The 13,305-nt window shown below is 46.8% G+C and overlaps 1 protein-coding gene across 1 annotated transcript in view; it reads left to right on the top strand.

Annotated features, from left to right (window-relative positions):
* Positions 1 to 13,305, top strand: part of dnah6 (dynein axonemal heavy chain 6) — a 288,021-nt gene that overhangs the window by 7,265 nt on the left and 267,451 nt on the right. The window contains exons 2-3 of the mRNA XM_033018232.1: positions 238 to 335; positions 7,976 to 8,224. Coding sequence (XP_032874123.1) covers positions 270 to 335; positions 7,976 to 8,224 — 315 coding nt within the window. The 5' untranslated portion in view covers positions 238 to 269. The remainder of the gene's footprint in view (positions 1 to 237; positions 336 to 7,975; positions 8,225 to 13,305) is intronic.

Raw genomic sequence — 13,305 nt, 5'->3', positions numbered from 1 at the left:
CTCAATAATACATAGAATTGTGATACTTAAATAAATCAAGCATCTTCATCATTGTCCATCAGAGATGGAAGGAATGGGATTTCAGAGAAGGCTGGTGACAGAATTAAAAATGATCTCCGACACAATTGACTTTATTTTATCAATACCTGAATTATGAGAGGACTGAACATCATGAATTTAAGAATATTTCTTAACACATTAATTTGACTAATTCATATCTATTTATTTTATTTCAAGGACCTTGATGCTTAGAACATGGGACAGTGAAGATGCATGAGGAGGATTCCTTAGAGGAGCCAGTTCCTTCTGAGGGTGCTCGGTTACAAAGCATACAGGCAAGCATAGAAACATAGAAACATAGAAAATAGGTGCAGGAGTAGGCCATTCGGCCCTTCGAGCCTGCACCGCCATTCAATATGATCATGGCTGATCATCCAACTCAGTATCCTGTACCTGCCTTCTCTCCATACCCCCTGATCCCTTTAGCCTCAAGGGCCACATCTAACTCCCTCTTAAATATAGCCAATGAACTGGCCTCAACTACCTTCTGCGGGAGAGAATTCCAGAGATTCACCACTCTCTGTGTGAAAAAAGTTTTCCTCATCTTGGTCCTAAACGATTTCCCCCTTACCCTTAAACTGTGACCCCTTGTTCCGGACTTCCCCAACATCGGGAACAATCTTCCTGCATCTAGCCTGTCCAACCCCTTAAGAATTTTGTACGTTTCTATACGATCCCCCCTCAATCTTCTAAATTCTAGCGAGTACAAACCGAGTCTATCCAGTCTTTCTTCATATGAAAGTCCTGACATCCCAGGAATCAGTCTGGTGAACCTTCTCTGTACTCCCTCTATGGCAAGAATGTCTTTCCTCAGATTAGGAGACCAAAACTGTATGCAATACTCCAGGTGTGGTCTCACCAAGACCCTGTACAACTGCAGTAGAACCTCCCTGCTCCTATACTCAAATCCTTTTGCTATGAATGCTAACATACCATTCGCCTTCTTCACTGCCTGCTGCACCTGCATGCCTACTTTTAATGACTGGTGTACCATGACACCCAGGTCTCGTTGCATCTCCCCCTTTCCTAATCGGCCACCATTCAGATAATAATCTACTTTCCTGTTTTTACCACCAAAGTGGATAACCTCACATTTATCCACATTATACTGCATCTGCCATGCATTTGCCCACTCACCCAGCCTATCCAAGTCACCTTGCAGCCTCCTAGCATCCTCCTCACAGCTAACACTGCCCCCCAGCTTCGTGTCATCCGCAAACTTGGAGATGTTGCATTCAATTCCCTCGTCCAAATCATTAATATATATCGTAAATAGCTGGGGTCCCAGAACTGAGCCTTGCGGTACCCCACTAGTCACTGCCTGCCATTGTGAAAAGGACCCGTTTACTCCTACTCTTTGCATCCTGTCTGCCAGCCAGTTCTCTATCCACATCAATACTGAACCCCCAATACCGTGTGCTTTAAGTTTGTATACTAATCTCTTATGTGGGACCTTGTCGAAAGCCTTCTGAAAGTCCAGATATAACACATCCACTGGTTCTCCCTTATCCACTCTACTAGTTACATCCTCGAAAAATTCTATAAGATTCGTCAGACATGATTTACCCTTCATAAATCCATGCTGACTTTGTCCAATGATTTCACCACTTTCCAAATGTGCTGCTATCCCATCTTTAATAACTGATTCTAGCAGTTTCCCCACTACCGACGTTAGACTAACTGGTCTGTAATTCCCCGTTTTCTCTCTCCCTCCATTTTTAAAAAGTGGTGTTACATTAGCTACCCTCCAATCCTCAGGAACTACTCCAGAATCTAAAGAGTTTTGAAAAATTATCACTAATGCATCCACTATTTCTGGGGCTACTTCCTTAAGTACTCTGGGATGCAGCCTATCTGGCCCTGGGGATTTATCGGCCTTTAATCCATTCAATTTACCTAACACCACTTCCCGGCTAACCTGGATTTCACTCAGTTCCTCCATTTCATTTGACCCCCGGTCCCCTGCTATTTCCGGCAGATTATTTATGTCTTCCTTAGTGAAGACAGAACCAAAGTAGTTATTCAATTGGTCTGCCATGTCCTTGTTCCCCATGATCAATTCACCCATTTCTGACTGCAAGGGACCTACATTTGTTTTAAGTAATCTTTTTCTCTTCACATATCTATAAAAGCTTTTGCAGTCAGTTTTTATGTTCCCTGCCAGTTTGCTTTCATAATCTATTTTCCCTTTCCTAATTAAGCCCTTTGTCTTCTTCTGCTGGTCTCTGAATTTCTCCCAGTCCTCTGGTAGGCTGCTTTTTCTGGCTAATTTGTACGCTTCATCTTTTGTTTTGATACTATCCCTAATTTCCCTTGTTATCCACGGATGCACTACCTTACCTGATTTATTTTTTTGCCAAACTGGGATGAACAATTGTTGTAGTTCATCCATGCAGTCTTTAAATGCCTTCCATTGCATATCCACCGTCAACCCATTAAGAATCAATCGCCAGTCTATCTTGGCCAATTCACGTCTCATACCCTCAAAGTTACCTTTCTTTAAGTTCAGGACCATTGTTTCTGAATTAACGATGTCACTCTCCATCCTAATGAAGAACTCAACCATATTATGGTCACTCTTGCCCAAGGGGCCACGCACAACAAGACTGCTAACTAACCCTTCTTCATTACTCAATACCCAGTCTAGAATAGCCTGCTCTCTCGTTGGTTCCTCTACATGTTGGTTTAGAAAACTATCCCGCATACATTCCAAGAAATCCTCTTCCTCAGCACCCTTGCCAATTTGATTCACCCAATCTATATGTAGATTGAAGTCACCCATTATAACTGTTTTACCTTTGTTGCACGCATTTCTAATTTCCTGTTTGGTGCAATCCCCAACTCCACTACTACTGTTAGGTGGCCTGTACACAACTCCCACTAGCATTTTCTGCCCCTTAGTGTTTCGCAGCTCTACCCATATCGATTCCACATCCTCAAAGCTAATGCCCTTCCTTTCTATTGCGTTAATCTGCTCTCTAACCAGCAACGCTACCCCACCTCCTTTCCCTGTCTGTCTATCCCTCCTGAATATTGAATATCCCTGGATGTTCAGCTCCCAGCCTTGGTCACCCTGGAGCCATGTCTCCGTGATCCCAACTATATCATAGTCATTAATAGCTATCTGCACATTCAACTCATCCACCGTATTACGAATGCTCCTTGCATTGAGACACAAAGCCTTCAGGCTTGTTTTTACAACACTCTTACCCCTTATACTATTATGCTGAAAAGTGGCCCTTTTAGATTTTTGCCCTGGATTTGCCGGCCTGCCACTTTTACTTTTCACCTTGCTACCTATTGCCCTCATTTTACACCCCTCTGTCTCTACGCTCACACATTTAAGAAACCCTTTCCCTTTAACTCCATCCTCCACTATCCCATTCGACACCCCACCCCCCTTATTCAGTTTAAAACCACCCGTGTAGCAGTGGCAAACCTGCCTGCCAGAATGCTGGTCCCACACCTGTTAAGATGCAATCCGTCCCTTTTGTACAGTTCCCCCTTACCCCAAAACAGATCCCAATGATCTAAGAATCTAAATCCCTGCCCCGTGCACCAGTTCCTCAGCCACACGTTCAGGTCCCGTGTCTCCCTGTTCCTGCTCTCGCCAGCACAAGGAACTGGAAGCAAACCGGAGATAACAACCCTGGAGGTCCTGCTTTTCAGCATTTTTCCGAGCTCTCTAAAGTCACGCTGCAGAATATTCATCCCCTTCTTTCCGACATCGTTTGTGCCGACATGCACTACCACTTCCGGATGTTCACCTTCACCCTTGAGGATTTTCTGCACTCTGTCCGTGACATCCTGGATCCTGGCACCAGGAAGGCAGCACACCATCCTCGCATCCCGTCTGTTGCCCGCAGAAACCCCTGTCCGTACCTCTCACAATGGAGTCTCCCACTACAATGGCGTTGCCTGCCTTAGGCCTTTTTGGTTTTGGCTCAACAGCCCTATTCACATCGCAAGCCAGTCCGCCGCTCAGTGTAAACACGTCTTCTGTCCCGACAGCTTCTAAGTGGGTGAACCTGTTCACAAGAGGTACAACACCCAGGGACGTTGGCATTCCATGCTTCCCTCCCTTTCTCACTGTCTCCCACCTTCTCTCTTCTAGTACCTTAGGTGTAACAATCTTACTGTAGGACTTGTCGAGGAACGACTCAGTTTCTCGGACGAACCGGAGGTCTTCCACTTGCTTCTCCAGTTCCCCAACACGGTTCTTCAGGAGCTCTACCTGGATGCACTTCTCGCATTTGTAGCAGCCAGAGGCACCAGCGGTGTCCTTGATGTCCCACATACTGCAAGCATCGCACTGAATCAGCTTGCCTGACATCTCCTTCTTTCGTCTCTACCTCTCAAGCGTATTGCGTGGTCTCCTCTCCTAAGACTCTCGAGCCAAAGACTCACACTTTACTCACAGGGCCGCTCCTCACTGCCGCTCCCTAAGAGCAGTCTTGCTTAAATTGACTGATAAATTGCCTGATTTACCAATTTACAAACCGAATTCCTCAGTTTTCAACTGTTTTCCCGGCACTGACTCACTTCTCTCCTCCCACTCGGGCTAGAGCCAATCAGTCTGATCTCTTGCTAATCTCCTCCTGCTGTTGCTCCCAAAACCTACAGCAGTTCTGAGTAGAGCATCAGTGCAGAAATCTGTCATTTTTACCCGAGTTTGCAGAACCACTGACCTTCAAACCTATTGAGAAAGCTGAGACTTTGTTGGTAGATTAACTCATTTGTGTGGTATCGTCTGTAACATCCGCACCTCTTTATTTTTGGTTTTGTGTTGTGAACCTCTAACCTGCCTTCTGGTCACCTCTAACCTCTGCACTTGCTGACCACATTGTTGCTGCCATCAATGTAATGACCATCCTCATCCAGTACAATCTTGAAAATATTCATGTCATCCCCCATTTTATTGTCAGTTTTTAATCGGCCCAAATTTCTCCAAATTTTCTAACCAAAAAAACGAAGTGTTTATCAGGGCAAACTAATAAATCTGGTTCTAATTATTTTCTTTATTAATTTTGTGTTGTTTGAACTTCAAAAATGTTTACAAACTGCACTTTGCTTCATTTTAATTGAGAAGCATCCTGATCCTTGACACCCTGTATTCAAATCCCTCTGAAAATGAACCAAAATCTGTTTTCCTTCACATTTCTTATGGTGCACAACCTTTCATCCGAAAGCCTTGGGACCAGACACTTCTCGGATTTCGGAATTTGTCGTATTTCCGAAAGGAAGATTTTTAGCGTAGGTAGCGCGGGAGGCTTGAAAAGTCTGGAGCGGCTGCCTCCTCCCCGGAGACCGGGGAATCATTGTAAATCATTGCTTAAATGTTAGTCAGTTAGTTTGGAGGGCTTTTATGTGAAGGGGGAAATTTTAATTCTTAGTCCCCTACCTGGTCGGAGAGGCGGGGAGCGGGCAATGCCTTACCGGGTCGCCGTGCAGTAAGCTCCGGAGCGCTGTGGCCGCCGATTCCCAACATCGCGGAGCTGGGGGCTGCGGGCGTCTGGCCGCAGGGCGGCGTCGGTTGGAGCTCCGACCCCGGCAACTCTACCCCTGGCTGCGCGGCGCTCCAAATCCAGCGCCGCCCGCGGCCGGACGCCCGCAGCCCCAGCTCCGCTATGTTGGGAGTCGGCGGCGTCGCAGCGCTGGGATACCAGTGGGGAGCGGGCAATGCCTTACCGGGTCGCCGTGCGGTAAGCTCCGGAGCGCTGTGGCCGCCGACACACAACATCGCGCCGATTTACAGATGTTTAAGTGACTCCCCGGTCTCCGGGGAGGAGGCAGCCGCTACAGTAGTACAGACCTGGGTTGACCGTGGGTCATTTCGGGGCAAGTTTGGCACCAAACGCGAGCTTTGGTGTGCAGACGACATCCTGGGAAAAATGTCCGGTTTTCGGAGGTTTTCGGTTTCCGGAACTCCGGATAAAAGGTTGTGCACCTGTACCATGTATGAAATGATCATGAGGAAGTTTTTGCCCTACATGGAAACCCGTCTATTTTATTCAATTTCTGCGTAATTTGAACCTGTGCCAAGCATGGTAGGTGTTTTATTGCAATTTATAATTTCTATATTTACTATGTCTATATTTTAAAATATATATATTTTTGAAAATGTATATTTTCATTGAAAAATAATATAAATTACTAGACCAAGTGCAGACCCGTTGGGTCTGTTCCCCCAACGTGCGGTTGCGGGGGGGGGGGGGGGAGGCGACATGCAGCGTCACACACACTAACTATCCCCCCCCACCCCCCCGCACTCATGCTAATTACCTCCCTTGATATTATATTAATATTATTAATTTGCTCCTTTTACCCCATAACCACCCTATCTACTGATGCATAGCCCCCAACGCAGTCACATCTAGAGAGAGGGGGGGGGGGGGGTTAGAGAGTGAGGGCAGAGAGAGAAGGGGCAGAGACAGAGGGAGAGACAGAGACACAGAGAGAGGGGCAAGAGGGATAGGGGGCGGAGAGGAGGAGAAGAGGGAGGGTTGGTGAGGGGGGAAAGGTGGGGGAGGAGGGGAGGAGAGAGAGTGAGGGGTAGAGAGAGGGGCAGAGAGAGGGGCAGAGAGAGGGGCAGAGAGAGGGGCAGAGAGAGGGGGTGCCGAGAGGGGGGTGAGGGGGAGAGGTGGGGAGCAGGGAGGGGGAGGGAGGGTGGAGGGAAGAGGGTAGGGGGTGTGGCGGGGAGGGGGTTTAGGGAGGGAGGGAGGGAGGGGGGGAGGGGAGGAGAGAGGGGGAAGAGAGGGGGAGAGCGAGAGGGTGTGCTGAGAGGGGGGTGAGGTGAGGGGAGAGGTGGGGGCAGCAGGGAGGGGGAGGAGGGTGGAGGGAATGGGGTAGGGGTGTGTGGAGGGGAGGGGGGTTTAGGGGAGGGACGGTGGGGGGAGGGGGATGGAGGGGAGGAGAGGGAGGAAAAAAGAGGGGCGAGACGAGAGAGAGAGAGAGAGAGGGGGGGAGGGGGGAGGAGAGGGAGGTGGGGAGCAGGGAGGGGGTGGGAGGGTGGAGGGAAGGGGGTAGGGGTGTGTGGAGGGGAGGGCGGCTTAGGGGAGGGACGGTGGGGGAGGGGATGGAGGGGAGGAGGGGGAGAAAAAGAGGGGAGAGAGAGAGAGAGAGAGAGAGAGAGAGAGAGAGAGAGAGAGAGAGAGAGAGAGAGAGAGAGAGAGAGAGAGAGAGAGAGAGAGAGAGAGAGAGAGAGAGAGAGGGGGGAGAGGGGGGAGGAGAGGGGGGGGAGGAGAGTGGGGGGAGAGGAGAGGAGAGGGGGGGGAGAGGAGAGGACAGGGGGGGAGAGGAGAGGAGAGGGGGATGGGGGGAGAGGAGAGGGGGGGAGAGGAGAGGGGGGGGGGAGAGGAGAGGGGGGGGGGGGGGGGAAGAGGAGAGGGTGCCTTTTTACTTCAACCCAAACAACCATTTGCAGGTAGTGCTTTTTTCCCTCAAACTAACCAAATTTTCATTTTCAAACCACATTATGGGTACTCACAGCTGTGGAGACATTTGTTCAGTGTTATTCAGAGCTCTGATTGAGGCACACCACTTGCAGAGACTGATTGAGGCACACCACTTGCAGAGACTGATTGCGGCACACCACTTCCTGGTTTTATAGTCCCTTCCCCTGCCTCCAGCGGGGGCAGCAGAGAGAATGGGGGATTTTGTAAAAACATTAATATATCTGTAATTTTTCATCGACGGGAAAAATCCTCGGCACACATATGGCGGAGGGGGGCTCTGAGCGAGGTGGCCAAAAATGACGGCCGTAGGTGGCGCTGTTCTCTCGGAAATCGCAGCACAGATGGCCAAAACCGGTCAAGAACAGACTTTTAGTAATATAGATAGATAGGTAAGATTGTTACAGTTAACAATATTGCCTGTAGATGATTTCACATTGCAATATTTCAACTTATTTTTGCAGGTCAAAATGTTAAATCTTCCAAATACATCAGCATGTTTGCCACAGCATCTCCAAAAAAAAAGAAGGAGATTTGGGGATGACTTTACTGCGCCCAATACAGATATTGATCCTTCACAGCTACAAACAAGGCTAATATCAACAGCACCTAAACAGATGAGCCCAAATCCTCTTGCTTTGAAATTTAGCCGGACCACAAAGGCACGGGAGAAAAGAATAGCAAGAGAGCAGCCTGTAAGATTGCAACCATTGGTAGGTGTTAATGAAAATATTTCATGAATGCAAGTGTGAAGGTAGTTCTATTACTTATTGATAACATTCATTCCTGTTCAATTAATTGCCTTGATGCAGTTCTAAATGAGAAACAGATATTAAAGATTTCTAGTGCAAAATAATTTTCACAATTACCTATGTTGCAATTGTTTAAAATTATGGTTAGGCCATATTTGGAGTAGAGTATGCAGTCTGGTCACCACATTCCAAGAAGGATGTGGAGGCTTTGGAGTGGGTGCAGAAGGGGTTCACCAGGATGCTGCTTGGATTGCAGTAGATTAGGTGTGCAAAAAAGATTGGGCAACCATATAACAATTACAGCACGGAAACAGGCCATCTCGGCCCTTCTAGTCCATGGCAAAAATTGTTTTCCATACAGCGTTGGAGACTGAGGGGAAACCAGATAGAAGTAACAAATATTGCAATACATAGGCACCAAGAAAATGAAAAATTGTCAAGGAGATATTGCAAATATATCTTGGCTTTCAACCAATGTAGATATTGTGTAACGTTACATATTACTGACACGTGAAAACTGTTGAAGAAGCCATTTATGTTTAGGCTAGTTACTGCTGGCATATTATATTATTTTGTCTAGATATATCTTGTAGTATTATTTTGGACACTTGGGGTCGGTCATTAGATGCACCTAGGGCCTACACATATGGGCATAGTGGACAGGGAGTGATCAGACCAGGTACAGGGGAGATGTAGATTAGTGTGTTGATACTATATATATGTTACCACACAGATTATGCTTGTTGCACATTACTTATGTCACTCATACTACTGGTCCGCCCACAGGCTTATTAGTGAGCTCTCTCTCTCCAGTTAGATTAGCTGAATGCTTGGAGACGAAAGCACCTTGTGTTTCCTCCGCAGAGTTGCTAATAAAAGACTATGGATTCTAATCACTACGGGAGGAGAGTATACATTTCTCACCAGACCGGGAGAACAGGCTTTACAACTAATATGCAGAATAAGGAGAACCTGGTACGTTCATCTCTTTGTTTGTACAACTACTTCAATAAAGAGCCAATTATATACCTCCAATATATATATGAACATATAAAAATATATTAATCCACTGGAAATAACGGCTGGAAAATCTGTTCTATTTGGTCTGCGTAAGATTACTCCTACTTACCTGTGTAGTATTGGCAACGGAAAGTTGGACATTCCTAGACAGGAAAACCTGATACAACGTCCTTACTTGAAGGATATCAAGATTCCTAAAATGGACTGGCATCAACCTACTCATTGGAACAAAAGCTTCATTGACAGCTGGTCAACAGCCAAGGGGATTGACCATTCATCGTGAAGACCCTACTGGGATGGGTCCCCTGAGAAGAGACAATGAAAGCAGGGATAAAAATGGCTGCCCTGCTGCTGCTGTCAATCAAATATCCATTGTAAACCTAGAGGAGCTATTGGTCAAACAATACAATCACGACTTCAGTGAAAGAACCATCAAGGAAACAGAGGAAATGTCCAGAGAAGATGTATTATGAATCTCTCCGCAAAGATGATAGATGGACTATTATGTAGACTTACCTTTCAAACAAGGAAGCGGCAGCATACCAAATAACCGTTGCATTGCAGAGCAGCTCATCCAGAGCCTGAAACGCAGGTTTGGCAACAATATGAAATTTCATGTTGAATATACATCTTTCCTCACAGAAATGATTGACAGTGGTTATGCTGAAATGGTACCAGTGGACCAGCTGAATCGAGGTGATGGAGAGCTCTGGTACATCCCTCGCCATGGGGTGTATCACTCAAGAAAAGGAACCTTAAGGGTGGTCTTCGACTGTGGAGCAGTCTTTAAAGGAACTGCTATCTGCTGCAGGGTCCTGACCTTACCAACTCACTCATTAGAGTTTTCATCAGATTCAGCCAAGAACCGGTTGCTTTGATGGCTGATATTAAAGCAATATTTCATTAGGTCAAGATATCAGAAAAGCATATTGACTATCTGCAATTCCTGTGGTCACCCGAGGCTGATGTGCAGCACGGTCTTGTTGAATACAAGGAGAAAGGTACATCTTTTTGGAGCAGTGTCGTCACCAAGTTGTGCAAACTTTGCATTAAGGAAGACCGCTGAAGATAACGTAGCTCACTTTCCAGCAGAGGTGACAAACACAGTAAAGAACAACTTCCATGTACAATCTGCCAATAGAAAGAGCACTGGGATTGGACTGGTGCGTTGAAACAAATGTGTTCAAGTTCAGAATTGCTCCACAGGAACGACCATACACAAGACGGGGCATCTTGTCTGTGGTTGGCTCTATATATGACCCTTTAGGATTTCTAGCACGATTTACTCTGCCAGCCAAGCTGATTATGCAGGAGCTCAAGTAAAGACTCCGATGGGATGAAAACATACCCCAAACCTTCTCTCAGCGATGGACAGGCTGGTTAGCAGATCTCAACAAGATGGTGGAATTTAAAGTGGACCGGTGCATGAAGTCCACAAACTTTGGTCAAATCAGATATGCACAGCTGCACCACTTTACAGGCGCAGGCTACGGTACTGTTTCATATCTAAGACTGGTAGGTGATAACAAAGAAGTGCATGCTACATTCATAATGGGAACATCCGGAGTGGCACCATTAAAGCAAATGACGATTCCCAGATTGGAGCTTACAGCTGCAGTCCTAGCTGTCAGAGTGGACACAATGCTGCAAAAGGAATTACAGCTTCAACTTGACAAATCCATCTTCTGGACCAATAGCACAACAGTGCTTAAGTACATCCACAACAAAACCAAACGCTTCCAAACATTTGTAGCAACCAGGATCCCTTTTGTGAGGGACGCTACTGATGTATCACAATGGGGATATGTTCGCATAAAGGAAAATCCTGCAGGCAAGCCTCCATTTACAGATTTAGGAGTAGACTACTTTGGTCCTATAGATACGATACGATACGATGGCACTTTAATGTCAGACCGGGGTCTGAAATTAGTTTTTGCATACAGCCATACAATAAAATAAAGAAAATAAAGAAACACAACACACAATAGAGTCCAACAAAAAACATCCCCACACAGCAGAATCAAAAAGAGATCAAGAGAGGACAAAGTCTTGTGAAAAGGTATAGTGTAATCTTCACCTGCATGGCAAGCAGGGCAATACATCTTGAAGTTGCATCTACACTTGACAGAGACATGGATTACGAAGATTCATCTGTCGACGAGGTCAAGTTTCATCTTTAAGATTAAATACTATCAGAGCGGAAAGAGAATTAGAAGCACATAGTGGCTTAAATCAGGACAAGGTCCAGAATGCTATGCTTCAGCAAGGGATAAGTTGGTACAGTGTTTGGGAACGATTGATCCGCATGGTTCGAAAGTGCTGCGCTCTGTTCTTAACCAACAAGTTCTGGACGATGAAGGATTGCAAACTTTATTTTGTGAATTTGAAGCATTTTTAAATGATCGACTCATTACCAAGAGTTCTGAAGATCCAATGGACCTGGAAGGACTTAACCAAACCATCTTCTTCTGTTGTAAACCAAACCATTACTGCCACCATTACTGCCTTGTGAAGGAAGACTTGTACATCAAACACAAATGGAGACAGGTGCAATATATGGCAGATATCTTTTGGAAACTGTGAAGACAAGAATACTTGCCGCTAATCCAAGAAACTCAGATCCAGGTACAGCAGGAAGATTAAAGAATCACTAAAGAAGACTAAATGCCAACACATAGTACATACCTTTTGTTTTTGATAATATGCTAAGCTTTTATAGCTCCTTTTAATGTTTATTGGTAATTGTTTTGTTATATACGAAGAACAATTTGGGGCCGGAGCCATTTATGTTTTGGCTAGTTACTGTTGGCATATTATATTATTTTGTCTAGATATTTTGCAGTATTAATTTGGACACCTGGGAGCGGTCATTAGATGCACAGAGGGGTGTATACATATGGGCATAGTGAACAGGGAGTGATCAGACAATGCACAGGGGAGGAGAGTATACAGTTCTCACCAGACCGGGAGAATAGGCTTTACAACTTGTATGCAGAATAAGGAGAACCTGGTACGTTCATCTCTTTGTTTGTACAACTACTTCAATAAAGAACCAATTAAACTGGAAATAATGGCTGGAAAATCTGTTCTATTTGGTCTGCGTAAGATCATTTCTACTTACCTATGTAGTAATGGCAATGGAAGGTTGGACACTGGAAGAATTGGAAATTTGCCATTACAACTGTTTTACACTGAACATTTAACTTTTTTATTTTACATAAGATTCAGAGGTTCAGTATAAACATTATTAGTTACAGGTTAACTAATAATTCAAGATGGCGGCGCTGGCTTAACAGCTGCGGCCCACCTGCAGTCCGTCTGTTTTTTTTCTTTCGTTTTGTTCCTTGTCATGTTTTAGTTAATTTTGTTTTATTAAGTTGTGTATGTGTGTGGGTGGGGTGGGAGAAACATGCTTTGGTCTCTTCCTTCGGGGGATGCGACTTTTTCTTCGGTCGCATTCCCCGTCTCCGTCTGCGCCGAGGCCTAATGGCGGAGCTGGCGGCACCGAAGCTGTAGCGGTGGCAGCAGCAGCAGCGGAGACCCGGCTCGACCCTGGAGCTGTGGCAGCGGCAGCAGCAGCAGCAGCAGCGGAGACCTGACTCGGCCCCGAAGCTGTAGCGGCGGCAGCAGCAGCAGCGGAGACCCGGCTCGGCCCTGGAGCTGTGGCGGCGGCAGCAGCAGCAGCGGAGACCCGGCTCGGCCCTGGAGCTGTGGCGGCGGCAGCAGCAGCAGCGGAGACCCGGCTCGGCTCTGGAGCTGTGGCGGCGGCAGCAGCAGCAGCGGAGACCCGGCTCGGCCCCGAAGCTGTAGCGGCGGCAGCAGCAGCAGCGGAGACCCGGCTCGGCCCCGAAGCCGTAGCGGCGGCAGCAGCAGCAGCGGAGACCTGACTCGGCCCCGAAGCTGTAGCGGCGGCAGCAGCAGCAGCGGAGACCCGGCTCGGCCCTGGAGCTGTGGCAGCGGCAGCAGCAGCAGCGGAGACCCGGCTCGGCACCGAAGCTGTGGTGGCGGCAGCAGCAGCAGCG

This window comes from Amblyraja radiata, chromosome 3 (assembly GCF_010909765.2).
Source record: "Amblyraja radiata isolate CabotCenter1 chromosome 3, sAmbRad1.1.pri, whole genome shotgun sequence".
In the NCBI taxonomy this organism is placed as follows: domain Eukaryota; kingdom Metazoa; phylum Chordata; class Chondrichthyes; order Rajiformes; family Rajidae; genus Amblyraja; species Amblyraja radiata.
The sequence above is the reverse complement of the archived record's forward strand: the minus strand, read 5'-3'. Positions and strand labels throughout refer to the sequence as shown.